Source organism: Camelus dromedarius, chromosome 7, assembly GCF_036321535.1.
Source record: "Camelus dromedarius isolate mCamDro1 chromosome 7, mCamDro1.pat, whole genome shotgun sequence".
Lineage (NCBI taxonomy): Eukaryota > Metazoa > Chordata > Mammalia > Artiodactyla > Camelidae > Camelus > Camelus dromedarius.
The window spans coordinates 5,799,612-5,824,952 of NC_087442.1; the positions used below are offsets into that span (position 1 = coordinate 5,799,612).

The 25,341-nt window shown below is 57.3% G+C and overlaps 2 protein-coding genes across 38 annotated transcripts in view; one reads left to right on the plus strand and one right to left on the minus strand.

Moving 5' to 3' along the window:
• The window catches only part of LOC105085222 (SCO-spondin), a 53,562-nt gene extending 45,131 nt beyond the window's left edge, over positions 1-8,431 (minus strand). Inside the window, exons 1-14 of the mRNA XM_064487791.1 lie at positions 8,396-8,431; positions 6,348-6,529; positions 5,871-5,953; positions 5,568-5,747; positions 5,065-5,309; positions 4,880-4,979; positions 4,049-4,207; positions 3,879-3,958; positions 3,271-3,423; positions 2,797-2,968; positions 2,322-2,562; positions 1,855-1,999; positions 933-1,050; positions 47-222 (exon numbers count right to left, since the gene is read on the minus strand). Of these exons, the coding sequence (XP_064343861.1) occupies positions 47-222; positions 933-1,050; positions 1,855-1,999; positions 2,322-2,562; positions 2,797-2,968; positions 3,271-3,423; positions 3,879-3,958; positions 4,049-4,207; positions 4,880-4,979; positions 5,065-5,309; positions 5,568-5,747; positions 5,871-5,953; positions 6,348-6,529; positions 8,396-8,431 (2,070 nt within the window). The remainder of the gene's footprint in view (positions 1-46; positions 223-932; positions 1,051-1,854; positions 2,000-2,321; positions 2,563-2,796; positions 2,969-3,270; positions 3,424-3,878; positions 3,959-4,048; positions 4,208-4,879; positions 4,980-5,064; positions 5,310-5,567; positions 5,748-5,870; positions 5,954-6,347; positions 6,530-8,395) is intronic.
• On the plus strand, positions 8,106-18,098 carry ZNF467 (zinc finger protein 467). Of its 37 annotated transcripts, none has more exons than XM_064487233.1 (6): positions 9,011-9,027; positions 11,590-11,700; positions 12,016-12,086; positions 12,587-12,703; positions 13,512-13,622; positions 16,195-18,098. In XM_064487233.1, exons 3-6 carry the CDS (start codon positions 12,053-12,055, stop codon positions 17,694-17,696), a joined length of 1,764 nt encoding a protein of 587 aa, XP_064343303.1. In that variant the 5' UTR covers positions 9,011-9,027; positions 11,590-11,700; positions 12,016-12,052; the 3' UTR covers positions 17,697-18,098. The 37 variants fall into 37 exon arrangements, 36 of the variants coding, with proteins under 36 accessions (XP_064343301.1, XP_064343300.1, XP_031311475.1 ...); XM_031455610.2 differs by lacking the exon at positions 9,011-9,027 and adding an exon at positions 9,488-10,018; XM_064487239.1 differs by lacking the exons at positions 9,011-9,027; positions 11,590-11,700 and adding exons at positions 9,490-10,018; positions 13,305-13,377.
• The last annotated feature ends 7,243 nt before the right edge of the window (positions 18,099-25,341 follow it).

Consider the following 25,341-nt stretch of genomic DNA (forward strand, 5'->3'; position numbering starts at 1 on the left):
GACCACTGTGGCCTCACCCAGCAACTCACCCAAATCCCCCACACACCTGGTGGGCATAGCGGGGGTCCAGGGTGATGTAGGCTGCAGGATCGAACACTCCCCAGAGGACACGGGCCCCAGGCCAGCGCAGCAGCAGGAAGGTGGAAGAGGCCTGGGAGATGCTGAGGCCCTGGGCACCACTCCAGGGCAAAACCACATCCTGCCCGTCAACCAGTACTGCTCCTGGAATCGGGGGCCAGTGAGGGGGCCACCCCTAAAGGGCTGGGCTGGGCTGATGAGGGGGAGGGAGGGCACATTGCAGGATGGAGCTGTGAGAAGAGGAAGGACCTGGGGTGGGAGGTGGGAGGGCCTGGGTCACCGTTGGCTGCCCACCCTGAGCCAAGGGAACTGGAGTGACCCCCAGGAGGTCACTCATCCCACTTGAGCACCCCCCATCAGACTTTTAGCACCCACTTTGCCTTTGTCTTTGGGGTCAGTATGCTGGAGGAGCTGGGCAGACACAGCCAGGAGCAGACGCAGGGGAAGAGAGATGGAGGGACGGGGCCCTGGTGATCCAGAGCTGGGAGGGCCCTGCCTGGCCTGGTTATGCCATAAGGCCTTTCGGATCCCTCAGAACAATATGAACTGTACTCCCCCCAACCCAACCCACCATGGATAGGGCAGAAGATGTCTTGGAAAATTTCCACAGGACTGTATGTCTGTTTCAGAGATGAGAGAGTTCAGGGGAAGTTGAGGCAGTGAGTTTGGTTATGGGAGTCTGGGAGGAGATTTTGGGCTCAGAAATAGGGCAGTGTGGATGGAAGATGCTGGACAGAGTCCAAGTCTGCAAGGAGAGGAGGGGTGACAGGAGGCCACTGGGGCCTGAGCCACACTTTTGAGCGTTGCCAGGAGCAGAAGGCCTGGTAGGTAGGTACTCTGAGAGCTGAGGCTACCTGAGTCTCTGAGCTGGATGCGGGTGTCCCCCAGGGAGACAGAGATGGCATGGAGGCAGCTCCCAGACTCGCAGTCCCCGTGCTCCAGGATGATCAACAGCTGCTTCTTCGCAAAGTCCTGGGGCAGAGTGTGAGAAATGTGGTGGGGGTGGGGCAGACCCCCAAGAACAGGGACTGTTCTGCCCCTTCTCCTGTCCTACTGAACACCTACAGCACACACCTGGAAGCGGCTCCCATCCAGCATGTGTGCTGACCACCTCCCAGCCAGCCAGACTTTGTGAGGTAAGGAACTTAACCCTTGCCAAATGCTGGCATGTGTGAATGTGTGCATGTGGAGGTGTGTGTGTGTGCATGTTCGGGCAACATGTCTCCTCTCTCTCCTCCCTGTGGGTATGTATGTTCCTGTGTGTGTGTTTGTGTGCGTGCACACGCACGCGCTAAATCTATCAGCACACGTATGAGTGTGTCGTATCTGAGCGCCTGTTTGTGTCTATGTGTGTAAGAAGGTGGCCTGAACTTGGGAAGTCACCTAACTTTATTGGGGGAAGGAGAGCTGGGGAGGAAGCAGAATCCTTATTTCCCCTGGGATTGTTTATCAGGAAGTAGCGTGTGACAAGCCCAGCTGTCCAGTCTGTGAGAAAGGATGGGTTTTGTTTTGTGCCCTGAGCTGGGGTGGCGATGACATTGGGACTTTCACAGGAAGCTAAGGAGGAAGCGAGAACCCAAAGGGAGGCTTGGAGGTCTGCGGCTGCCATCTTTCCTCCAGAATCCGTTCTCTCTCAGCTTTTCCTTGGACGAATGTGTCTGTTTTGTTTATTCATTTAGCGGTTTCCTCACAGTCACCTCTGCCCCCACAGCATCCTTACGAGGGCCCCTGCTCTGGCAAGACGCGCCCCGCTCCCGGAGTTGGTCTTCTGCACACCTGCACCAGGCTGGAGCGGCAACCTGGGCTTCCGCGGAAGGAGAAGCTCCGCCCATCGAAGGTGAGGTAATGCCCGTCCCCGCCCACCGCGCACTCGGCGGGGCACGGCGCCTGCGCGCAGAGCCAGCGGCCGTTCTGGCACACGCTGTGGGTGCAAGGGGTGTGAGGTCGCGCTCTGGATCGGCCCCATGGCGGGGACCGAGCTGGACACGCCCTCCCACCCCGCAACACTCTGGTCCCTCCCTCCCCCGGCTCCCTTCTCCCCGTTAGGGCTGGAGGTCAGCTAATGGAGGTCACCGAGTCGGTTTTTAAGAGGGGCCGTCAATTATGCCACAAGAGGCCACAGGTCACTCGTGAGGGAGGCCCTAGAAGGGAGGCAGGTTGAGGACATAGCATAAAGGAGGGATCAGAGGGGACCAGGTGGCCCCCAACCCCAGCGAAAGGGCCAGCAAGGCCAGCAGACCCACCACGGGTTGCACAGCTGGCGCACGGTGTCGCCGGGGTCATAGCGCCGGCGTCGGTGGTAGCAGGGGCAGCGCGCGGCCGGCACACACAGGGCGCCGTCCCAGAAGAGGCCCGGCGGGCACTCACAGCCGCTCACGCACTGTTCCCCGCAGTACACCTCGCCTCCCTCGCCCACTGCCGAACAGCTGGGCGGGCAGGCCGAGGCGCAGTCCGAGTACAGCTGGCCGCCCGGGCACAGGCGCTCTGCGGGCACAGGGGTGGCTGTGAGGCCCGAGAAGCTTTCTCCTCTAGCCAGACCCCACGGCCCCTGAAGAGCCGGGAGGCCGGGGCACCCCTCCCCTCCCCCTCTAGAGAGGGCTCTCAGCGGGTGGCGGACCCCTCTGGAAACAGGAGCCACACGAGGGCCTCCATCAGTTCCCAGTTCCACGGGGAGGGGAGGCTAGAAGCTGTGCAGAGAGGGACAGGCAGGAGCCCTACCGCAGAAGCCGGGCTTCCTCCAGCGCACGCGGACGCGCCGCGCCGCACAGTCCTGGGCGTAGCTGGCCAAGGTGGCGCACACGGCCTCCAGCCGCTCCTCTCGCCCACTGCCCGCTGGGGCCCCAGCACAGTAGGCAAAGAGGCAGGCCTCGTGGTACTCAGCTGGGGGGACCTGCGGAGACAGGACAGCCCCTCAGCCAGCCAGCCTTCTCCAATACTCACCAGCGCCTCCTTTCCCTAGCTTCGGAAACACCCTCGTTTATAATCAAAGGGATGAACTCTGAAAGGGACCTTAGAGAGCATATACAGGAGCCATCTCATTTCCCAGAGATAAAATCGAGGACAGAGAGGGGGTGCCTTGACCGATAGCCCTGAGCAATTTAGTGGCAGGACCAGGTGCCCCACTGACACCTCCCCAGCACTCCCCCTTCCCATCCCTGCAGTGTCTGATGCCACCTCCATTCTGACCCATACCTGGGCATGGCATTCCCTGAATGGACCGTCCAGCAGCTGGTGGCACACATCCTGGGCTTCAGCCCGAAGCTGGCCAGGCTCCATGCCTGCCTCTGGGCTCCTCAGGGGGTCCTCACAGCCCTGGGCTGCCTCCACTGCATCTGGACACCCAGGCTGGGAATAGTTGGAGTAAAGCCAAGGGGCCAGGATGAGGGACGTTAACCAGGACATCAGGAAATTGGCTATTGCCCTCATAGCTTCTTCAAGGCCCAGCTGTCAGGGCCACAAGCCCAGGCATCCTGGGACTGCAGGAGGCAGCGAAGAGACAAGCCCAGGTGGGTGTGGTGGGGGAGAGGGGAGCCAGAGTAACTCTACCCACAGGCAGGAAGTTAGATAACTAGCTAGTTTACCAAAGCTTGTTAGTGACCAGGTCCGTGAGTGCATCTCCTGGATGGTTACTTCATGTAGGCAGTAGGGTCTGTGGGCAGCACCTCACACTGTGCTCCTCTGGGACCCTGAGCCTGCCCCCTCTCCATCAGTTGATGACAGAGACAGAACAGAGGCTTAGAGGTGTCAGAGAAGCAAGGTGGGCAGGCAGGGAGTGAGGGAACCCAGCACTGTAGTCTCACCTCTGAGTCTGGGAGCCTCCAGGAATTCCCAAAGGTGGCAGCTAACCCAGCCAGTCCCCTCCCCGGCTCCAAGAAGTCATCTGGGGAAGGGCAAGGGCAAGGAAGAAGTGCTGTGTCGGGGGTACCCTGTCTGCCCTCCTACAGCACCAACCAAGTCTCACTCCACTTACCCTCAGGCCGGTCGTTGTAGACCCCACAGAGGCCTTGAGTCTGTCCCTGGAGCTCATGGTCCACGGAAATAGAGACAGAACTGGACCTGTCCAGCCTCACAACGACCCCCAGGCCCCCCGACAGCACCAGCCAGTCCCCTTGCCACTGCAGGCTCAGCCCTGGGCAAGGAAGACAGAGTCACACTCCCCTCCCTTCCCAGTGTCACACCAGAGTTTAGACTGCCTGGGGAAAGAAGGAAAGGACTTTTCACTATTCTAGAGAGCTCTGCACTTTATGCCCTTCAAAGTGATTGGTTTCCCATCACAGAACCTCTTTGAGAAGTTCGTGAATGCTTTGGACGCTCTCTTGAGGATAAACCATAAAACACAGTGCACCGCACGCGTGCGCACGCATGCGTCCACATGCATGTGCCCATGAAACCCGACCCCTACCTCACTCCAAGGACCCCAAGCAAGACAAAATTCTGATATGAGTGTCCTGTCTAGTAGCACAAAAGACTTTCCTCCCAGCACTCCAGGAGGCAGGCAGGTGGGGAAACTGAGGCTCAGAGAGTTTGACCAGAGGGACTTGCCCCAAGTCACACTGTGAGGAGGTTAGTGGGGGTGGGTTACAGGGGTGGAGGATAAGGTTCATGACCTCCTGGTGCCTCAGTGGACTCCCTCATTTCCAAATGCTGCCTCCCAACAGCAGTAGGGGTAGGGGAGGCTGCAGGCTTCCACTCAACTGCCCAACTTCTGCTGACCTCTGGCTCCCTTCCTGGGGGCAGGCGGACTTTCCCAGAGGAGCAAATGGGGCCCTGGACCATCTCCTGCTGCCCACAGTTCCCTTACCGGGGAGCAGCCAAGACTCGCCCTCAGGTACCAGCTGCCCATTCACAGAGACATTTCCACCCTGGATCAGCACCTCCTCTGGTCCCATCACCACCCGGGCCTTGGGGGAGACACAGAGTGATCAGCGGCTCTCCTCCTCCTGCATCCAGCTCCCTCCCTGGGTTTGTCCCCATCTCCCTCCTCACCAACTGACAGTGCCCATGCGGGGGGCAATGCCCCCTGGGCTCTAGGTAGACAGCCCAGGTGGAATCAGCTGCGCCAGCCAGCAGGTAGGTGCAGCGGCCCAGGAAGTGGTAGTGGCGTCCGTCAAAGGTGCGATAGTGGAAGCCAGACCAGGTGGAGCAGGTGGCCGAGAGACGCTGGCGCTGGCTCAAGAGCTGGGCCACGGCCCCTGCCAGGGGCTGCAGGAGGGCTGGAGAGGGTGTGTTTCCTGGGGGAGATACACCAACCATGAGCTTCTGAATGTGGGAAGGAGGGCGGAGGGTGAGGATGCCAGGCTAGCAGAGAGTGCACGGCCAGTCTGGTGGGGGGGTGGGGGTGGGAGGGGACTCACCTGAGAGGAGAGGGGAGTGGGCATGGGCCCCACAGAGAGGCCCAGAGCTCAACAATTCTAAGTGGGAGCGCCTGTGCGGGTAACAGGTGATGGCCGGAGCTGCACCTGTCCCTCAGGCTGGGTCTGTGGACCCACCTGGGAGTTGTTGGCTGGAGCAGCTGTGGCAGGCCTGGGAGTGGCCATCCCGCCAGCTGTGTCCCCAAGGCTGAGCACAGCACTCCTTCAGGCTTCCAGCAGAAGCATTAGCTGAGCCTGCCTGTGGTTGACACAGCCATGTAGCAAAGCAGTGGCCCTCAGGGCTGGCTTCTGCAAGGGCTGTGGTGGGGAGAGAGAGAATGGGGCAAACCTGGACAGTCAGCCTGGACCCGGCAGCTTCCCTCCCCGGGCAGCCTGCCACCTCCAGGAAACCCTGGATCTGGGCTAATCCCAGGTGCTTACCCAGGTTGCAGTGGGGGCCCCCCCAGCCTGGGCAGCATGCCCTCACCGTCCGGTTCCAGGCAGCAGGCTGGGTTTCTGGGGGCCTGGGTCCACCGAGCAGGGGGAAAGGAGAAGATGTTAGTGTTCAGCCCTACCCCTGGGAATGGCCTGGAACATTCAATCTGGTCACCTACTCTCTGAGTGGCTTTATCGTGCAATTTTCCCTTCTTGGTCTTAATTTCCCCATGTGCAAAGCGAGAGTGATCTTGGGGTGGCAGACTGAAGTGTAGAGCATTGTGACTTTCCCTGTGCTGCCCACCGAAGTGCCCACTCATCCATCACCCCTACCCCCACCCTCTGCCCTTCTTGAGCTCACCTAGGACCTGCTTCCCAAATGCCCGCTTCTCCAGGTCACCACTCAATCCTCCCTCACTCTTAGGAGGTCACCCCGCTGCTCTCTCCTGCTCAGTAGCCAGTCAAGGCTCCGACCTCACTCACTTGTAGATGGGACAGAGCCCCGCACGGCCACTCCAGGTCAGGTCCAGCTGCCAGCCCTGGCGCTGATAATGGTAGAGACTGGTGCAGGGCACCAGGTCCTCCTGACGGGGGGTTACTTCCTCCTCCCCCAGGATGGTCTCTGTCCGTTCGCACCACCGCCTGCCACAGATGGGGACTAACAGCTAAGGCCACTGTCCCCTCCATCTGAGAGGCCCTATCCTGTGACCCCACTCCCAGCAAAGAGTTAATTAACTGAGGAGGAGGCTGAGATTGGAAGAGAGAAGGGGGATAGGGGAGTCTGGCTGCCTCAGAGGGTGGTCCTGGTCCTGGGGCAGGAGAAGGAGCTCAGTGGGAGGGGCTCCAGGGTGGGCTGCTTACCCATTAGTTAGTGCCCATGCCATCCTAAAGAGGAGGACAGGGAGCAGCATGGTGACGCCCCCAGGTCACCTTTAGGGGACTGTGAGGTTTTGGGGGAGTCAGTGCTGTGGCAGGTGAGCAGAGAGGCCAGTGCTGGCCTCCCCCACCCCACAGTGCTATCCGCTGCAGCCTGGTGTCCCTGTGTCCGAGGCAGCCTGCGACAGCGAGAGCGAGAGCGAGGCCCATGGGGCTGCGGGGGCTTTATCTCAGCCCCGTGCCCTGGAGCACCAGCTGCCTGGAACTGGATTGGACCTGCCTGTACAATCCCCTCAGAGGCCAGTTCTCCCTGGAAACAGCCCCCTTCCTGTGTGTGCGCACGAGTTTGTGTGTGTGTGTGTGTGTGTGTGTGTGTGTGTGTGTGTGTGTGTGTATAAAATGGGAAGGGGTGCACGTGTCCCAAGCCACAGTAAGACACTCTGGGCCTCTGATATTTTCACAAACAGGCCCTACCACCAATTAACGTGGACTCTGGGCAAGTCACACTTTCTTTCTAGACCTCAACTTCCTTACCAGTAAAAACCCCAGGGGCCTCCCAGGGAATCATAGGTGGGACAGGGGCTCCATGAAACTACTTTGAAATTGTGTGTGTGCGTGTTTTTCAGAGGACAGTTCCATAACTTTTATTAGATTTGCAAGGGAGACCATGACCCCACAAAATGGTTGAGTCACAAGGCCACATAATGGATACAGACTTCCAGCCCTAAAATCCTGACTGTATGATTCTCTCCCCTGTCCCTTTCCTGCCCCTCCCGCCTCCTCTCCCACCAGGCACTCCAGAAACGAGGGTCAGTGAGCAGAAGGAGCTGAGTTCCCAGGTGGTTGGACTGTGTAGGGACAGAGGGATGATGTAACCTTCCCTCTGTGTGCCTCATTTCTCACTGAGGGTGATTGTGTGGCTGGCTGGGTGCACCTTGGTCTCCTTCTGAGTCTCCTACGGTCCTTGGGGCCCAGAACCAGGAAGCCCAAGCAGGGGAGTGAGAGCCAGCATCTGAGAGGAGTGCCTGGGGGAGGAAGTGTTGGGGGCAGGAGACAGAGGGGCCTTGGAGCTAGCTCCCCCAGACCTGGGAGCAAGGCAGCCGGATGGGATAATCTGAGCATCCGGTTGGAAGAGGGCAGCAGTAGGCTCCCCAGGGGAATCCTGGTTACATCCTGGTTACCAGCTCCAAGGACGCCCAGGCTGGAATGTGGCCTGGGCCTCAGATCCCATAACTCTCCACTCCCTAAACCTGATGTCCCTCCAAGCATCCCACATGGTCACCCCAAGTGTGGGAGGTGGGAGGCCGCCAGGAACCAGAGCTGTGCCAGGCATTCTCTGGGCCCACCATTGGTCCTGAGCCAAGTGAGGGTGCAGTGAGTCCCTCAGGGAGCTCTCCGATGGGGTCCTCGGAAAGGCCCAGGGTTACACCATGGGCTCTCTGCTGTTCCCAGTCTCACATATGCCCGCCTGGACACTCTCCCTACAGCACCTCACATGCTTACACTCCCACTGGAGAACTTATAAGGCCAGACACAGGTGCTTTCGCCCCACCTGGGCACACAGTGACACGTTCTGCCCCCAGGGCTGCCCTGCTGTCTAGTGAGCAGGCCAAGCACTGAGAGGCTGAAGCAGCCCATCTGGAAGGTAGAAGCACCCTTCGCAGCTGATTCCGAGGACCACCTGTTCCCATGCCTCTCATCCTAAACATCAGCAAATGTTGATGGGCACCTGCTGTGTGACGCGCTTCTCTGTGTCCCCGAGACCCCTCGTGATGGTATGTGGAAGCTAGGGGAGCTTGCCTTGCACTCCAAAGGCCATTCCCACATGTCCCCGCTCTGGATTCCAGCCGCTGCTGAAAAAGCAGCACTTGGATTGGAGAGAAACACAAGTCAGAACCGTCCTTTCCTCTAAAGAGGACAGGAGGGAGGAAGCTGGAACCCAGGGGAGATTGGAGAAAGAAATTAGGGACAGGGAACCTGGAATAACCCGCCCATATTTTAGCTGAAGGAGGACAGGATATGGGGAGCCTTCAGGAATTGAGGTGCCCAAGTGGCAAAGCTGAAGAAAAACATCACAACTCGGAGCAGGGACATCTGAGGGCTGAGGGCATCCCTCCACACCCGACTAACAGAGGTTTCCAGCCCAGTAGGAGGATCCGCCCCCACCACGCCCAGGGAACTCTCCCCTCTCGGCTGCGGGCTTCCCCGACCCGCCCTCGGAGTCTTCACTCGGCCCGACTCCTGCCTCAGTCCCCGACGCCTCCTCTCCAGCCCTGCCTTCTTCCAGGTGATCTGGTTCAATCCCCCCATCCCAATTTCTCCTTCGAAGGACACGTTCTTGGCAGGCACTGGGGCCCAGCCTTGTCTCCTTCGGGCTCTCCTTATGGCCCCAAGGGACTTGGCTTCCGCGGCGGGTCTCAAATCAGGGGCGGATGCGGGTCTGGGTGGATCCAGGTGGGTTCGGGATGGAGAGCCGGGGCCGCAATTTCTCAGACCGAACCCACCGACCGACAGTCGGGAGACTTGATCCGCATGCCACCGCGGGAGCGCGGCGCAGACACACTCTTGGCGGGCACTCGCGTTTCAAAGACAGCAGGGCAGACACTGGCTCCCCTCCCCTGAACACGCCCTCTCCCCTTCCCCCCAAGTCCTCACCGCCCCCCAACGCCCCGCGCTCCACCTTTCGCCTGGCTCCTCCCTCGGCTCCTGCCAGCACCCTCCCTCGCCGCCCGAGTGCCCTTCCTCCTTACCTCCTCTCCCTCCCCCACCCCTTCCCCCCCCACACTCCTCTCTTCCCCTCTTCCCTCTCCCCGTTCCTTAGCTCTCACTTTCCATCACCTACTACAGTCCAGTCGTGCCTCCCGACGGTCACCAGCCCGCCTAACCCCGCTGGGCACACTCATCACTCCAGGGCACCCTGACCCAGACCTCCCCTACCGGGTGCCCCGCTGCTCTCCTCCCGCTTCCTTGCTCCCCTCCCCCTCCCGGGTGCCGCTTCCCGGCTCCCGCTCCCTCCGCGTCTTTTCCTTTCCCCTCCCCGCGAAGTTTCGGGGCTGTCAGTCTGTCAGTCTTCGGGCAGTCAGCACCCGAGCTGCAGACAGCGGGCGCCATCGAGAGCGGAGCCCGCTGGGGCGGGAGGCCCGGGCGCCCGGGTCCGGGCAGCAGCGGGGAGACCCGGCCGGCCGTCCTCTGGGTACCGGCCGCAGAGGTTCCCAGGGCCGGCGCTCCGCCGCTTCCCCGCCACACCCGCACTTGCAGCCACCGCCCGCGCCGCACAGGTGACAGCCTCGGGGGTGCCGGCGCCTAGAGCAACGGAGGGGGTGGGGTGGGGTTGGAGGGGGAAGAGGGCAGGGGAGGGCCTAGGGCTGGAGGAGGGAGGGGGTGGGACTGCTGAGGGAGGACCTGGCTTGGGGTGGGGGCGGGGGTCAGGGCTTCGGGAAGAGCAGGGAGATGGGATCCGGAGGGATGGGAGGGGGCTGGAGAGAGGGGGCGGGGTGGGAGTCGGGTGGGAAACGGTGGGAGGCTCCCGAGGGGTGGGAGTGGGGCGTCTTAGGAGAGGTGAGACGGAGTGTGGGAGGTGGCCGAGGGAAAGGGGAGGAAACCGAGGCGCGGGGATCGGGCGTTTGGGAGGGGCGGAGAGAAGGGCGCTGACAGGTGAGAGCCCCGGAGCCGGGAGGGGACGGGACGTGGAGTGAAGTGCTGGCGGAGGGGCTCTCGGGGGACAGACCGAAGCGGGGAGGTGGGCCGGCAGGAAAACTTGGGAGGGGTGAGAAGTCAGCGGGGAGCAGAAATGGGGAAGGAGACACTGAGAGGGAGGGGAGGAGACGCGGAGGTGTGTTGGGAGGCAGAGGTGGGGAGGGGCAGGGCCGGTGAGACGGTCTGGAGTGAGCGGTAAGCCTCAGACCCCGAGACCTGCGGGGCCGGGGGGGTTGGGGGGAGCTCGCGGAGAGGACTGGAAGGGGGAGGGGAAGAGCAGTTGTGGGGAGTGGGGACCGGGAAGGAAGGGAAGCGAGAGCCTGCTGGGGAGGCAGAGGGGGAAGGGAGACGGGGCCTCGGAGGGGAAGGAGAGCTGCAGGAGGGAGGGAGAGAGGGAAGGAAAAATGGTGTGGGGAGAGGGGGAGGAGGCCCGGGGAGAGGGGAGGAGGAGGGAATTGAGGTGAAGAGAGGAAAGGAGAAGGAAGGGAAACCAGAGTGGGGGAGGAGAGGGAGGGGGAGGGGAGAGCCGGGAGGAGGAGGGCGGTGTAGGAGAGGAAGGAAAAGAGGAGGGGGAAAGGAAGGGAGAGGGTGTGCAGCCGTGGAGGGGGAAGGAGCCGGGGGAGAACCAGGAGGGAAGGGATAGGCGGCCCAGAGACTAGGGAGGAGGAGGGGAGCACTGCCACGAAGGTTGCCCCAGCGGAGGGTCCGGGGGGCGGTGGCTGCGGAGGGCAGACCGGAGGGGACGGAGAGGGTAGGCCTGCAGGCTGTGGGCAGGGGGAGGAGCCTGAGGGGCGGGGCAGGGGGCGGAGCTGGGGAGCCAGCCAGCTTCAGTGGGGAGAGAGGGCGGAAGGCAGAGGGAGCGGGAGAAGGGAGGGGGAGCGGGAAGGCTGCCAGAGAGGCGGGGGGGGGAGGGGAGTCTACTAGGGGAGGGGCAGCGAACCCGCTGGGGGAGGAGCCGGGAAGGGGGCTCGAGGGCGGGGTGTCCAAGCCTGGGAAAGCCCCGTGGGGGAGGGGCGATGGCTTTGAGGTAGGGTTTTGGGGAGAGGAAGCCAGAGCTATTTCCTGCCTTCAGTGAGGACTCTCCTCTGAGGGCCTCCCCACCAGTTACCCAGTAGTGATATCTCCGCCCCTAAGCTGGCTCCTATTTCACCAGCTCCTGAAGTGACAGCTGGAGAACCTAGGGGACGAAGTTCCCCGCTCCCCATCCTGGCCCCCTACCCTCCACCCTCTCCCCAGAGGATCAGCTGATTCCTGACACCCCCAGGCAAGAGCACTGGGGGTTGGGGAAAGTGGATGGGCTGGGGCTGGCTCTGAGAGACCTGCCAGGAGAGGGTGGGCGGCTGATATCCTGAGCTGACCTGAGCTTATCTTGCAGAAATGGCTTCAAGGCCTTCTCCTTGAGCCACCTTTAAAGGTCTCTGCTTTCTAAAATCCCCTTTCCCTCATTTCCTTTACCTGTATGGGAGGACATCCCCTTTGGAGCTCCTGGGGAGAGCTGATGGGGAGAGGTTGGACAGAGCCAAGGCCCAGGTGGAAGCTATCTGAGAAGAATCTGAACAAGAATGTATTTTCTCCTTAGGGTCTGTGGCCCGATCCCAGGAGGAGCCTGGGTTGCCATGAGAGAGACCTTCGAGGCCCTCAGCTCCCTGGGTGAGCCAGCTGGACTAAAGGAACTTGGGGGTGGAGTAGGAGGATTCAGGGGCATACTAGGCCTGCTGCTTCCCTGATTCAGACAGCAGAGCATCCTCAGGAGACTGCAACCGTGAGACCCCAGAGAACCCGGGAGACTTTAGAGCAGCATCCTTTCTGGTTTCATCAGAAAGAATGCCTGGCCCACGTTGGAGGTTGTGCTGGACTGTACTGCAGGTGCACATGCGTACTCAACAGAGCAGCAGGGATGTTTAAATCTATTTTCTCTCTTTCTTCCATCGTCTGTCCTTGACTCAACAAAAAGGGGCTGAGGTTGATATCGGGCCAGGCTGCTGGGGAGCCTGTCCATCCCTTGTCCGTGCTAGTTAGAGACCCTTCCTTCCTGAGCACATGGGGAAAACCCATTGGGTGGGCTGGACAAGAAAAGCCACCTTTGATCACCTCCTCTGTACCGCATGCTTTACTTGGACCCATCCTTTTGATCCTTTTGCCTGTAACAGGACTCTCTGTGGGGCAGCCGGAGATGGCCCCCCAAAGTGAGCCTGGGGAAGGGTCCCATAATGCCCAGGAGCAGATGTCGGCTCCCCAGGAAGAGAGAGTGCTGGGCACATGCTCAGGTAAATAAGCGGGGACCATGGAAAGTGGCTCAGGACGGAGTCTTCCTTCCTTTGTTCATCAAGTATTTTTTGAGCACCTGCTGAGTACCACATGCTATTTTAGATATTTGGGAAACTTCATTGACCAAGTAGACAAAGATCCCGACCTTCCAGGAGTTTCATCCTAGTGAAGGCAGAGAGTCAACAAACAACAGATGTAAAAATAAGTGTACTTATAACCTATGTTAGAAGAGGATACGTGCGTCGTAGGGGATAAAGCCTGGTGAGCGGGCCTGAGACCACTGTAGGTAGGGGTAGAGCTCGCCATAGGATTAAATACGGTGGTAAGAGTGGGCCTCATTGGGAAAGAAAGACGTGAAAGAGGTGAGGGAGGTGGCGTAGCATTTACGGGGAGAAGGTGTGTACCTGGCTTCCTGACATCCGGATCTTCTCCAATGATTTGCCCTGGAACTGGGGCCCATCTGGTGGCTGGGAGGTCCCCATCCCTCCTCTTAAGGAGCCTCACATAAGCCTCTGGGCAGGGACCTTTCCTTGCTTCCACTCTCTTACACACACATATTCCAGAAACTCCTCACAGTTGTGGCTCTTGCAACCCGCACAGCCTTAGCAGCTGCCCTGCTTGAAGGAGCCTGAGGCTGCTGCCCTGGGGGCAACTGGGAAATCAGCCCCTGCAGGTATGATGGGGGATGAAATCCTGCCGGTGGGGCTGGGACTGGGATCTCAAAAGCCCCTGTTTCCCAGCACCAGTGGGGACCTCTGTCCATCTCTGATGTCTGTGGCATCCTTGAAGTAGCCTATTCTCTGCCAGGGCACAAGGTCCCCAGCCCGGAGGAAGGTGTCCCCACTGAGCAAGCCGAAGCTCCCTGCAGAGGCCGGGTGTGCACACCCTGGAAGCCTGAGCCCGTGGGCTCCTGCCCAGGTGAGTCTTCCTATCTCTCTGTCCATCTCCTACCCTCCTAGAGGGGCCAGGCAGAGGGAGCAGGGGCCTGCCAGCTATGGGATGAGGCAGCCGCTCCAGGCCCTTCCAACCCAAGATGAATGAGGCCCTGGCTCCCTTCTGCTGTAGAGCTTCAGCACCCATAGGGAATTCTACATCCACAGACAATGGGAATCAGAGAGGCTGGTCACCAAAGAGAAACATACTCTCACCTCAGCATCCTCTAGATATCTGTCTCCCCCAGTTGAAGGACATAGCTGTTGATGACTTGAACTATGATTCTCATGAAGACATATGGCATTAATCAACCTTTTCATTGTCTCTCCCCAGACATGCTCCCTCCTCCAAATCTCCACTGACCTCAGTACTACCCAGATGTTCCAAATCTGTTGTATTTGACTCATCTCCCACACACCCAAGAGACTGAACAGTTGATTATCTCTCCACAACCCAGCCCATCACTCCTTCCACTACAACCAGGTTTATTTAGCGCCCAGTACGTCTAGGCTATGGTAGGTAGAGCACAAGAGATGAGCTCTGGAGTGACCCAGTCCTGGTTTGAATCCTTGCTCCATGTTTTTTAGCTGAGTGATCTTGGATAGGCTACCTCGCCTCCAGGAGCCTCCATTTGTTCACTCAGTTTGTTCAACAGGGATAAGAGTAAGTTCTTTGCAGGGGTTTTTGTGAAGGTTTGTGAGAGTTTGTCAGAGTGTATATCCAGTACTTCATCGCCAGTTGACACTCAGTACATGGCAGCAATCCTCAGTTTTCTGTTTATTTGGTGGGGGGAGATAATTAGGTTTGTTTGTTTGTTTGTTTGTTTATATGGAGGGACTGGGGATTGAACACAGGCCCTTGTGCATGCTAAGCATGAGCACTACCACTGAGATATACCCTCCCTATGCCTTGCCCCCTGGCGGTTCTCATTTTTATTTGACACGTAAAGAAAGAGAACACAAGATGCCTGCCCTCCAAAAGCTAAAATCTAGTTGAGGTGACACCTATAGGAGCTAGTATAAAGAATTAAAAGAACAAATAACAATAAAGCTACGTCACAAGGAAGTGTGAAAGTGTCAACAGTTAAGTGTTTTTATGAAATCCTCATGTATTGGATTTGTCAGTCATTTTGTTGATTTGTGCCCCATATTGAGTGAGGTGTAGACTTCAGCTCTGATGAGGGTGGGGAGGAGGATGGGAAAACATCCTAGACTAAGAAGAGACTTTGAAGTAGGGAAGTTGACATGTGACACGGGTTAAAGGAGACCAGTTTGCGTTTATGCCTGGGAGTATTCAGACAGTTGGACTAGGTTGGCGTGAGCCTCAGGTGTAGCTAATACTTACTTTGTGCTATAAATAAGAGGGAGCTATTGGTGGTTCTTCAGGAGGGTGGCACAATGAAAAAAAGTGATACCACAGTATGATAAATGGTTGTTTGGAGCTGATGTATCAATAAAAGTAACTGGGAGTAAATCTTAGCTGTGATAGTCCATGTGTAATGTAACCAAGGCTCAGGCTATTATAGGCTTTTAGAGCCAGACAGGAACTCCAGTCATCTGGTTCAAAGGTTCTCAAACAAGAATCACTTTCGGAGTTTGAAAGAAAGAGAACAGATTCATGGGCCCCACTCCCATAGGTGCATTTTGTGCAAGTTCCCCAGAAGATTATGATATGGCATCAGATTTAGGAACAATGAACTAGTCCAACCCTTACACCTAACAAACTTAGTTCAAAGAGAGTAAATGACTCAACCATGATGGTCACACTGCTGCTTGGTGCTAAAAGAGAACCCAAGTGGACACTCCCGGTCTGAGCCATCAAGGTCCCCAAGATGGGCAAAGCTCTGGGGGGAACTCATCTCAAACGTACTCCCCCAGAGGGTCCTCCCTGCTTCTCCAGGGGCTGGTGCCATCCATCCCAGATGGCTGTAGAAGCACCAATGAAGGGAAGAGGAGCAGGGGGAGCCTTTGAGAGACGACAGGAAGGAATACAAAGGTTCTCTGTGGCCACTAGAGGGGAGTGAGAGAGCAAGGGAGGCAGGAAAGGTGAGCGTCAAGGTTCCAAGGCCAGCTCACAGGGAGAAGGAGGCTGTCTGTAGTCCTGATGTTGAAGCCATCGGGGTAGATCTGGAAGGTCAGGCGTTTGGTGATAAGCTTGATGAGCTGCAGCCTGTTTGCAAGACGCCAAGGGGAGTTGCTCAACTAGAGATGAGAGACTGTGGTTCCAGGAAGGAGCAAGCTGGACAGTAAGATCTGGGGCTGCCATGTAGGCATAGAAGCCCCGGGTGAAACCTGAGGATTGAACCTTGAGCTAGAGTAAGCGGTTGCCTACTACAGAGGAAGGGATGGCGCTAAGCAGGCAGGCAAGCCCGGGAGAAAGCTGCAGAGAGCTAAGGAGGAGGACTTGCAGTGATCTGTGAATCTGGTCATTCCCAGAAACTTTACAGGAGAGTGGAAAAGCAGAAGCTAGACTCCAGGAAGTGGTGGTCGTATTGGCAAATAAATGTTGCATAAATAAACGTGGGGCCTAACAGACTCATCTTGTTTTGACATTTCAGGGGACGAGTGGATGATTCGGAAGGTGAAGGTGGAGGAGGAGGAGCAGGAGGCAGGAGAGGAGGTGGAATGGCCCAAGCATCTATCATTACTCCCCAGCCCTTTTCCCTCGCCTGAACTGGGGCCCCTGGCCGCCGCATATAAGCTGGAGCCGGGGGCCCCAGGGGCTCTGGGCGGGCTCGCTCTGACCGGGTGGATCCCGGCTTCGGAAAAGCCCTATGGCTGCGGGGAGTGCGAGCGGCGGTTCCGGGACCAGCTGACCTTGCGGCTGCACCAGAGACTGCACCGCGGCGAGGGCCCGTGCGCCTGCCCGGACTGCGGCCGTAGCTTCACGCAGCGCGCGCACATGCTGCTGCACCAGCGCAGCCACCGCGGCGAGCGGCCTTTCCCGTGCTCCGAGTGCGACAAGCGCTTCAGCAAGAAGGCCCACCTGACCCGCCACCTGCGCACGCACACGGGCGAGCGGCCCTACCCGTGCGCAGAGTGCGGCAAGCGCTTCAGCCAGAAGATCCACCTGGGCTCGCACCAGAAGACACACACCGGCGAGCGGCCCTTCCCCTGCCCCGAGTGCGAGAAGCGCTTTCGTAAAAAGACGCACTTGATTCGCCACCAGCGCATCCACACGGGCGAGAGGCCCTACCAGTGCGCGCAGTGCGCACGCAGCTTCACGCACAAGCAGCACTTGGTGCGGCACCAGAGGGTGCACGAGGCGGCTGGACGCGCCCCGGCCTCTCCCGACCCGCCCGCCTCTCCCGCTTCCCCTGCCCCGTCCCCTACCCCGTCCCCTCCGGGGCCCAAGCCTTTCGCCTGCTCTGACTGCGGCCAGAGCTTCGGCTGGAAGAAGAACCTCGCCACGCACCAGCGTCTGCACCGCAGCGAGGGGAGCCCTTTCGGGTGCGATGAGTGCGCGCTGGGCGCCACCGTGGACCCCGCCGCCGCCGAGCCCTTGGCATGCGTGGCCCGAAGCACAGCGGCGCCCCAGGGCGCTCCCGCAGGCGAGCGGTCCTTCTTCTGCCCGGACTGTGGGCGCGGCTTCGCCCACGGGCAGCACCTGGCACGGCACCGGCAGGTGCACACAGGCGATCGGCCCTTCGCCTGCGCGCAGTGTGGCCGCCGCTTCGGCTCGCGGCCCAACTTGGTGGCCCACTCCCGGGCCCACAGTGGCGCCAGGCCTTTCGCCTGTGCGCAGTGCGGCCGCCGCTTCAGCCGCAAGTCGCACCTGGGCCGCCACCAGGCGGTGCACACCGGCAGTCGCCCCCACGCCTGCGCCGTGTGCGCCCGCAGCTTCAGCTCCAAAACCAACCTGGTCCGCCACCAGGCCATCCACACGGGCTCCCGCCCCTTCTCCTGCCCGCAGTGCGGCAAGAGCTTCAGCCGCAAGACCCACCTGGTGCGACACCAGCGCATCCACGACGTAGCCGCCCTTCCGGCCTCTCATGCTGTCCTCTCGGCCCCAGCCTGGCCCACTCCCACCGAGGTGGCAGCACCCGCGCTCTTCTTCTGAGCCTCGTTCTCTGCCGGACCCTGCCTTTGCTTTCTTTAGCTCACTGGTTCCCCAATCCCATAGGCGACATCTCCTGGGCGGTGGAGCAGATGGTCTGGACTCCTGCTGGCCATTATCTTTCCCTCTCCATCTTACTGCGGAGAATTCTGGAAAGGATAACCAGCTTGGACATTCTGTGACAAAAATGCTAAGTGAACCCTTGGTGGGAACAGTTCAAGCCTGAGTCCTTGGAAAACTACCACCAAGAGACCCCATCAGAAGACAGACATTTCCTGGACCACCCCGGCCAAGGACTGACTAAGTCAGGAACCTCTACAGGGGGAGGGAAAATCTGTGTACTTAAGTTTCATTAAAATTAAAAACTGAAGGTCTTGGGGCTATTAAAGGAGTTGAGGGATGGAACCCCCTGACTTTTCTCATCCATTTCCCCACCTTAACCCACACACAGATACCCCCCTTCCCTTCTATCCTGGATGAGTTTAATTTAGCTGGTAATGGGCTCTACCAAACCAAAATATAATACAGCGAATTGCTAAGTCACTACCCTGCTCCCTGCTTCTAGCTCAGCCTTGATGAGGAGGAAACATTAGTATACATTTCTCATGCCGGGTGTGGAAGGCTAGAACTATAGGAGATGCAGAGAGGGGAGAGCGTGCCCCTGGCCATTTCCATGGAGACATCATGCCACCCTGGGCTCTGGAGCTCTCATGCTCTGTCTCTGTTTGTACTCTCCCCAGGGGATCTCAGAACAGCAGCCCCATCTACCACTCTGCCTGGCAGCCTGAGGAAGGACGTTAGTGGCAGATGAAGGTTGTTCTCCCATCACACTTTCCGATAAGTTCTCTCTTCATGATGGATGCTTGATCCAAACATGTCTGCAGCTGTACTTCCCCAGCCTAGGCAGGCAGGCAGGCTGGCAGGGACAGGGAGGGATAAGATTATGGGGAACATGTTGGACTTGGAGTAAGAAGTCTGACATTTGACCCTTCCTTGGCCTCTTGGAGGACTTGGCGCAGAGCACTCATGTTCCTGGGCCTCTGCTTTCTCATTACAATATGATTGTTGATGTTGATGATGGCTGAGGGCCTTTCCAATTCTAATGTCACTATCACCAAAAATAACCCTAGCAAATACTTACTTGGGTGCTTACTATTGCCAAGCACTGCAGTGGGCACTGGGCAACAATTGTAAGCAAGACAGACAGGACTGTCACAGAGCTTGGAGGAAACGTGAGGAGTGCAGGGTACGGTGAGCACAGGGGGCTCTTGGAGTGGCATCCAAAATCCAGGGAAAGTCAAAGGAGGTTCGTGGGATGAGGACACCTCCAAAGTGAGCCCTGAAGGATGGGGGAAAATACCAAGTGAGTAGTCCCTCCTCCTGGTCCTTTTCCTGGGCTCCCATCTCCCTTCTATCCCAGTCTTCTAATTGCAACTGGTCTAAATGTGCAAGACCTGGGAAATCTTAGATGGAACCCAGTCCCACAGCCATTCTGGTGATGACCATTGTGTTGGGGGAGGTGGAGAAAGATGAAGAACCAGGCTGCCCTCCTGAGTCAGAGCACAGCAGTGAACAGAGGACAGCACCTCTTGCCTGCTTGGGGCTTCAAGACCATCCCCGCAACTCACCTGGCTCCTTCGAGCACCAACACCAATAAACTGGCACCCAGAGCTCACACACGCTCCATTCCTAAGTTGTTGTTGTCTTTCTACTTTGAGGAGGAAGGGAAATGGTCAGTGAAGGAACCAGCATGGTGTACTTTAAATACAGGTTCTCCCCACTGTCTGAAAGTAGAGCATTCCTAGGAAACCTTTCATGAGCCAAAGTGACGGGAAATGAAGATGCAATCACCTCAGGACCCAGCTTGCTCATGGATGCACAGAATAAATGGAGATGAAGGACAGACGCTCACAGAGTACAAAGCTGTGGTGGTTGGGTGCTGAGATGCTGAGTGTGGTTCCCAGGAAGGAGCTTTGCAGTGTCACTCTCACTGCTTGGGGGTGCACTGCCACTATAAGGGCAAAACAAATGCTGGGTGCTAGAGCAAAAAGTCTCCTTCAGATTCCTTTCAGGTAGCGAAAGCAGGTCCTCATGGAGGTCCTTCATAAAAACGAAGTGATGTAAAGAGAACTTTCGGATGGCGGGGGGGTATGTGCAGACCCCATAGCCGGTGTGCTTTGTGTTAGAAAATATTCAGATGCTCCCAGTGCTCCTATTTCCCATCTGGGTAGCGCTAGGCTTGGGAAACTAAGTTAGTGATAAAGAGGGTGTTTGGCAGCGATGGAATCAGAGTAGGGAGACTAAGATACACGATCCAGGCTTTCGTAAAGTCTGCCTGTCACAGAAGTAGTAAGACGAAGAACATTCCGTGTGGCCTCCTTCCTCTCCATCTGCAGGGTTGGATGAGAAGTGTTGGTCAGAGTGACCTGCTGGACATCCTTACAAATCTGTAGTCAGAAAGATTCCAGATGTTCCCAAGGCTGGGCTAACTCAGCAGGCAGGGAGACTGGCACTGGATCCCTCTGCACATAAAGACTGGTGAGCTTTAAAGTCGACACAGCCTGGAGCAAACGTTGTAGGGAACTAAACAGAAGAGTTGGCCTCATGGCATTTACAGTCCAAATAGAAGAAAAGCAGCTGGTCACTTTGGCGCCCGGAATGCTGGGTGCTCTGAGACACTCACAAGCCTAAATCATAGATGGGAGTGAGGCTTGAGTTTCACAAAACACCTTAGACCATCACACGTGGTGGTATGGGCCCAGGTGTTAGATTCTGTTCTTCAGGATACAGGCTTTGGGAGCAATGAGGTACACCTGAGGGTGGGGGTGGTCTCTGAGGAGGTGGGGTGACTTGCTGAGGCCACACCTGCTCAGACTGGGCTCCTGGCCAGCCGGGCACCGCGGTTACATTCACCCACTGCGTTCACCTCTCCTGGGAGAGGAACGGGGCTTCCCGCCCTAGTGCCTGAGGCAGCCAGGCACATTTCTGGGTAACGGACACTTGAGAGAAAGCATGAAGAACTGAAAGCGAGTTCACGTATCAGTTGTAAAATGTGCCCTTTCCAGAAGTGGTTGTGAGCTGTGGAGAACCCTGAGGTGGGGGCATGGGGGTCTGTGTGGAAGGGTGGCTGTCAGCTGTGACTGGCTTGTAATCTGGGTAAGAGCCTGCAGCACAGGCTTTAGTGACACTGCCCAGCCCAGCCCATCTCCAGGGCCCTGGGTCTGGAAATTTGCCTGTCTATCTCGCCTGCCCTGCTGGCCTCCCTGCTGCGCACACAGAGCTGGACTGGGGTGGGGCGGGTAGGGTGATTCGGGGTGCTGAAAAGCCGGGTCTGTGCTCCCAGACTCCTTCACCAAATGCACCGTGTTCATTTCTCAGGGCTCCTGGAACAAAGCACTACAAACTGAGGGGCAGAAAACAGCCAACATTTACCTTCTCACAGTTCTGGAGGTCAAAAGTCCAAAATCAAGGTGTGGGCAGGGCCACGTTCCCTCCAAATGTTCTGGGGTGGATGTGTTCCAGGCCTCGCCCCCACCATCTGGCGATGCGGGCAATCCTTGCTGTTCCTTGACCTACAGCCTCTTCAGTCTAACCGCTGCCTCTGCGCCCCCCCTCCCGCCCCCGGCCTGCTCTCTCTGTGTGCGCGTCTGTCTGTCTCTGTCTCCTCTTTTCTTATAAGGACGCAGTCATGTTGGATTAGGGCCTCCCCAGTGACCTCATCTCGACTGCATCTGCAAAGACCCGATTTCCAGATAAGGTCACATTCACAGTTACTGGGGTGAGGACTCCAGCATCACTTTTGGGGACACATGTCAAACCCATCGCAAGGAAATTCACTGAGATACTGTGCCAAAGCTGGAGGAGGAGAGACTGAAATGCAAGCTCCTGGTGTTGGGAGGAGGGGTGGACTGGCTTCACTGAGGAGGGAAGGGGGCGCAGGCAGTGTGGTTTTGACCAGACTGGACTTGCGTTCCCCAGAGCTCTGGCCTTCCACGTGGAAGGCTGAGAAACTAGCTTTGGAGGTGCACCAGAGCATTCAAAAACGCTTAACGATACTAACAGAAATGTTGTTTTTCTGTTCCTTTATTTTACAAGTGATTTTTTAAATGTCTATTTTCTTACTTCAATAACAGTAAAATAGCTTTGACGTGATTGTAAATAAAGAAAAAGCACAGTTGACTTTGAGGACTGTAGGAGCAGCTGAGAACTGAGCTATCTTCCATCAAACGTGACTGTTTTGTTTAGTGTTTCCATAAACTCTGTGTGTGTGTGTGTGTGTGTGTGTGTGTGTGTACGCCTGTTCTAGAATTTATTTGTGGAGAGACAAGAGATAGAGGAGTCACATGTGGGTGACACTGCCTTGAGGGGTAAGTGGGTTTGAAGGGCAGGGGGGTTCAGCGAGATGGGCTGAGCTTGGGTGGGGGGGCTTCTGGACAGCAATTTGGGAGAAAGAGGATAGGCAGACTGAAGCAAGATGGATTATTCTCTAAGAGTGAAATCTTTTTCTGCTCCATGAGACTCAAGAACCCTCCTCAGAGTTGTGGTAGGACATGGCCTGTGGTCACAGCATGGCAGATGCCTTCCTGGAGGAAAGTGATTCCAGGGGCCTGGTGGAGACCCGTGCCCACCCCTGGGTTGGGGAAACAGACCACTCTACCTTATGGATACTTTGTTAACCAGAGACAAGTCTATATTTCACAGTCATAGGTGTTCAGTCTGTTGCAAACGGGTGACATCCTGTCCTTCCGTGGGAGCAATTATTTAGGGAAAGACTGCAGGGTGCTGTCCTGGGGCCTCACAAGTATGGGAGAAGCAGGGCTCTCAGAGGAAGAGGGCACTGGAGTCCTCACGATGAGGCTTTGCTGAGCTTTCCTCTCTCAAGATCTCCCTGGAGTGCTTTCAGGGCCCCCGGAACTCCACCCCGTGCCCCAGCTTGCTCCCAGAAGGGCTGTATTTTGGTGGGCGAGGCTAACTGTCTCCCAGTAGCTGATCCTTGAGTCGTTTCCGTTTCCTCCGGGATGCTGGCCTTCGCATCCACAGCGTGCGGTCCTCACTGCATGTTCACCCAAGCCCAGGTCTGCGGATCACCCAGCCTGATACCGCCTCCTATCAAGTCTGGGCTCCAGCTTCTCCCGCTTTCCAGTTTATCCTCCAGCTGATAGGATGGTCTTTCTTTTAGCTTGTTATGCCCCAGCCTAGAAACTTTCATTCATTTCCTACAATTTAAGCATCTTTAATCAGCACAGGGGTCGAGAGCTTCCCTGGCATCCAGCCTGACACCCGTGGCCCAGCCAGCATGCAGTAAATGTTTGGGGGCCTAATTCCAAGCCCTCACAGTTGGCTCCAACAAACCTGTTTAACTTATTTCCCAAACATCCTGGGTACAAACCCTCCCCGACCCCAAGTGACCTTTCTTTTGTCCCCCTAACCTATTGAGTCTTTCCTACCTCCCCCCTTTCCTTCCCTTGGTTTCCCCATCATGAAGTGCCCACCCACTCTGACTTCCCTTTTAACTCCTACCTCTTCTTCAAGACCAGCTGGAGGCCCGCTCTTCAGGGTGGTCTTTCCTGAGGGCTCAGCCTCAGGGATCTCCTCTTTTAGGTACCCAAGGACACATCAGATGGCATCCTGCACTGCTTCCAAACACCTAAGAACTTACTGAGTGCAGGTTGTGACCTAGGCTCTTAGTTAATTCTCCGAGATCCCTTTTGATTATCCTCATTTCTCAAGGAAGGAAACTGAGGTTGAGCTGTTATGGGTGTGAGGGCCTCATCTCCCCAGGCTAATGGGGGATGGGAGGCCGCTCCAGGGCGGGTGTTGTGTTTACTGTCTGGATTCCTCGGACCCGCACCTGCATATGCTCACTGGGTGCTCGCTGAACTGGGCAGCTGGAAGAGGAGCCTTGGCAAGGCTCACCCATCTCCCCCTGCTAGAAGCCTAGTGCCTAGAATCCACCTTTTCAGAGTCTGGGTTAAGTCACAGTAGCAGCCAAAAATCCTAGAGAGAGAGTAAATATTCAGCAATCCGTTTTCCCCCTTAGCTGCCAGAATGCTTAAGGCTAAATTTACTGCTCAGGTGCAACTCTCCGAGTTGGACGTCTTGTGTACCTGACATATTTACGTCTCCCCCATGGTAACAGCCGCTTTGTCACCTGTGGCCTTTATTTGTGGTTCCTCCAGAGCCTCTGTACAGACGGGATGAGAAGTCAGCCACACAGACCTGGAGGAGGACAACGCCTCACCTGGGAGAGTGTACGGAAAGGGAAAGCAAGATTATCAGTGTTGGAGGGGCCTGGGAGTTTTCTAGACCAGTGGATCCTAACTTTCTGTGGACCACAGAGCACGTTGTTAAGACATTTGAAATTCACCCCCAGAAAAATGTGCACAGAAACAACAGTTTGCATGTCATTTCAGAAGGTACCTCGTCCCCCAACCCCGAGCCCACCCATGGATTCCATGGTCCCTGAAGCTGGCTAAAGACCTCTGCTCTCTGAAACATTAACCTCTCATCCTGCACATGAGAGAACAGAGGTCTGGAAAAGGAGAGAGATCCTCACAGGACTGAGGGTAGGCGGGAAGGGAAGCTGGAATCCATGGTTTCGCCAGGGTAGGCCCTGCTGGCAGGTGTCTGGTTCTCCTTGTGACCCTGGGCCTGGGCTGCACCCGCCACAGGAGGTGCCTAAAGGCAATCTGGGAACCGCTGTGGGACCAGAGGAAACACCCCAGCTCTGCAACTCCCTTCCTGTTCAGCAGGCTGGGGGCTGGTGTTCAGACCCATGACTCAGTGAGCTAAGGGCCTGGGACCAGATCAGGAGTCATTAGCCAAATTGGCCAGAGGACTAACTCCGCCTCGGAGTCCTGACTGAAGCCCACCCACTTCACTGGTCCTGGAGGCCGGAGTGCACCCCTGCGTGAGCCTCCCTGGGTTGGAACCAGAAAGCCCAGGGCCTCTGTGCCATGGCGGCCATGAATCACCTCCTGTCCACGTGAACCGTCTTATGGGGCTTTTCATTTCTCAGCTCCGGCCCCGCAGGCACACTGCTCTGTCTCATCTGGCTTTGTTGTGCTTCGTTTCAGGGAGGAAACAAAGCAGCGACAGCTCACCCCGCGCCTTCTATTCTCAGTCAAGGTCACAGGCTTCCCCTTTCCTCCGGGGGCCCGTGCTAGTCACCACCCATCAGGGTTTAGAGAACAGTCTTCTGAGCCTTCAATAGCTCCGTGAAAGCGGCTGTTTGGGGAACCACTGCTGAGCGGGACAGGGGAGATGCCCAGAGACTCGGATTGTCTATTTGAAGTCCAGGAGGTCCTTAGACACTTGAGACTACCTGGGAAAAATCAAGGACCCATCCAGTGCCACCATGGGGACCTGCCTTTCGCAAATGGAACTGGTTCATTAAATGAGCTGAACTGGTTAGGTGGCAAGCAAGAAGCAGCTTTATTTTCTTTTTTCTTCCATCATCACATTCAAACCCACTGTCAGAACCGCCTTCTCCACTGGACCAGATTTCCACTGACACGCAACCGTCACTCCAACACTGAGTGACTGAACACAACCACCCCGGTTTCCTCCTTGAAGCTACTTTGTCTCTAACAGAAGGTCAGGTTCTGGACATGATAAGGCAGACTTTCATTAAGACCCTGGGGACAGG

Excerpts from the sequence above, each read along its gene's own strand:
- ZNF467 (XM_064487230.1), top strand. The coding sequence starts at position 8,760 with ATGGGGAGCCTTCAGGAATTGAGGTGCCCAAGTGGCAAAGCTGAAGAA. Across the intron at positions 9,028-13,511 it reads CCAGCCCTGCCTTCTTCCAG|GGCACAAGGTCCCCAGCCCG; the intron begins GTGATCTGGTTC and ends ATTCTCTGCCAG. Across the intron at positions 13,623-16,194 it reads GCCCGTGGGCTCCTGCCCAG|GGGACGAGTGGATGATTCGG; the intron begins GTGAGTCTTCCT and ends TTGACATTTCAG.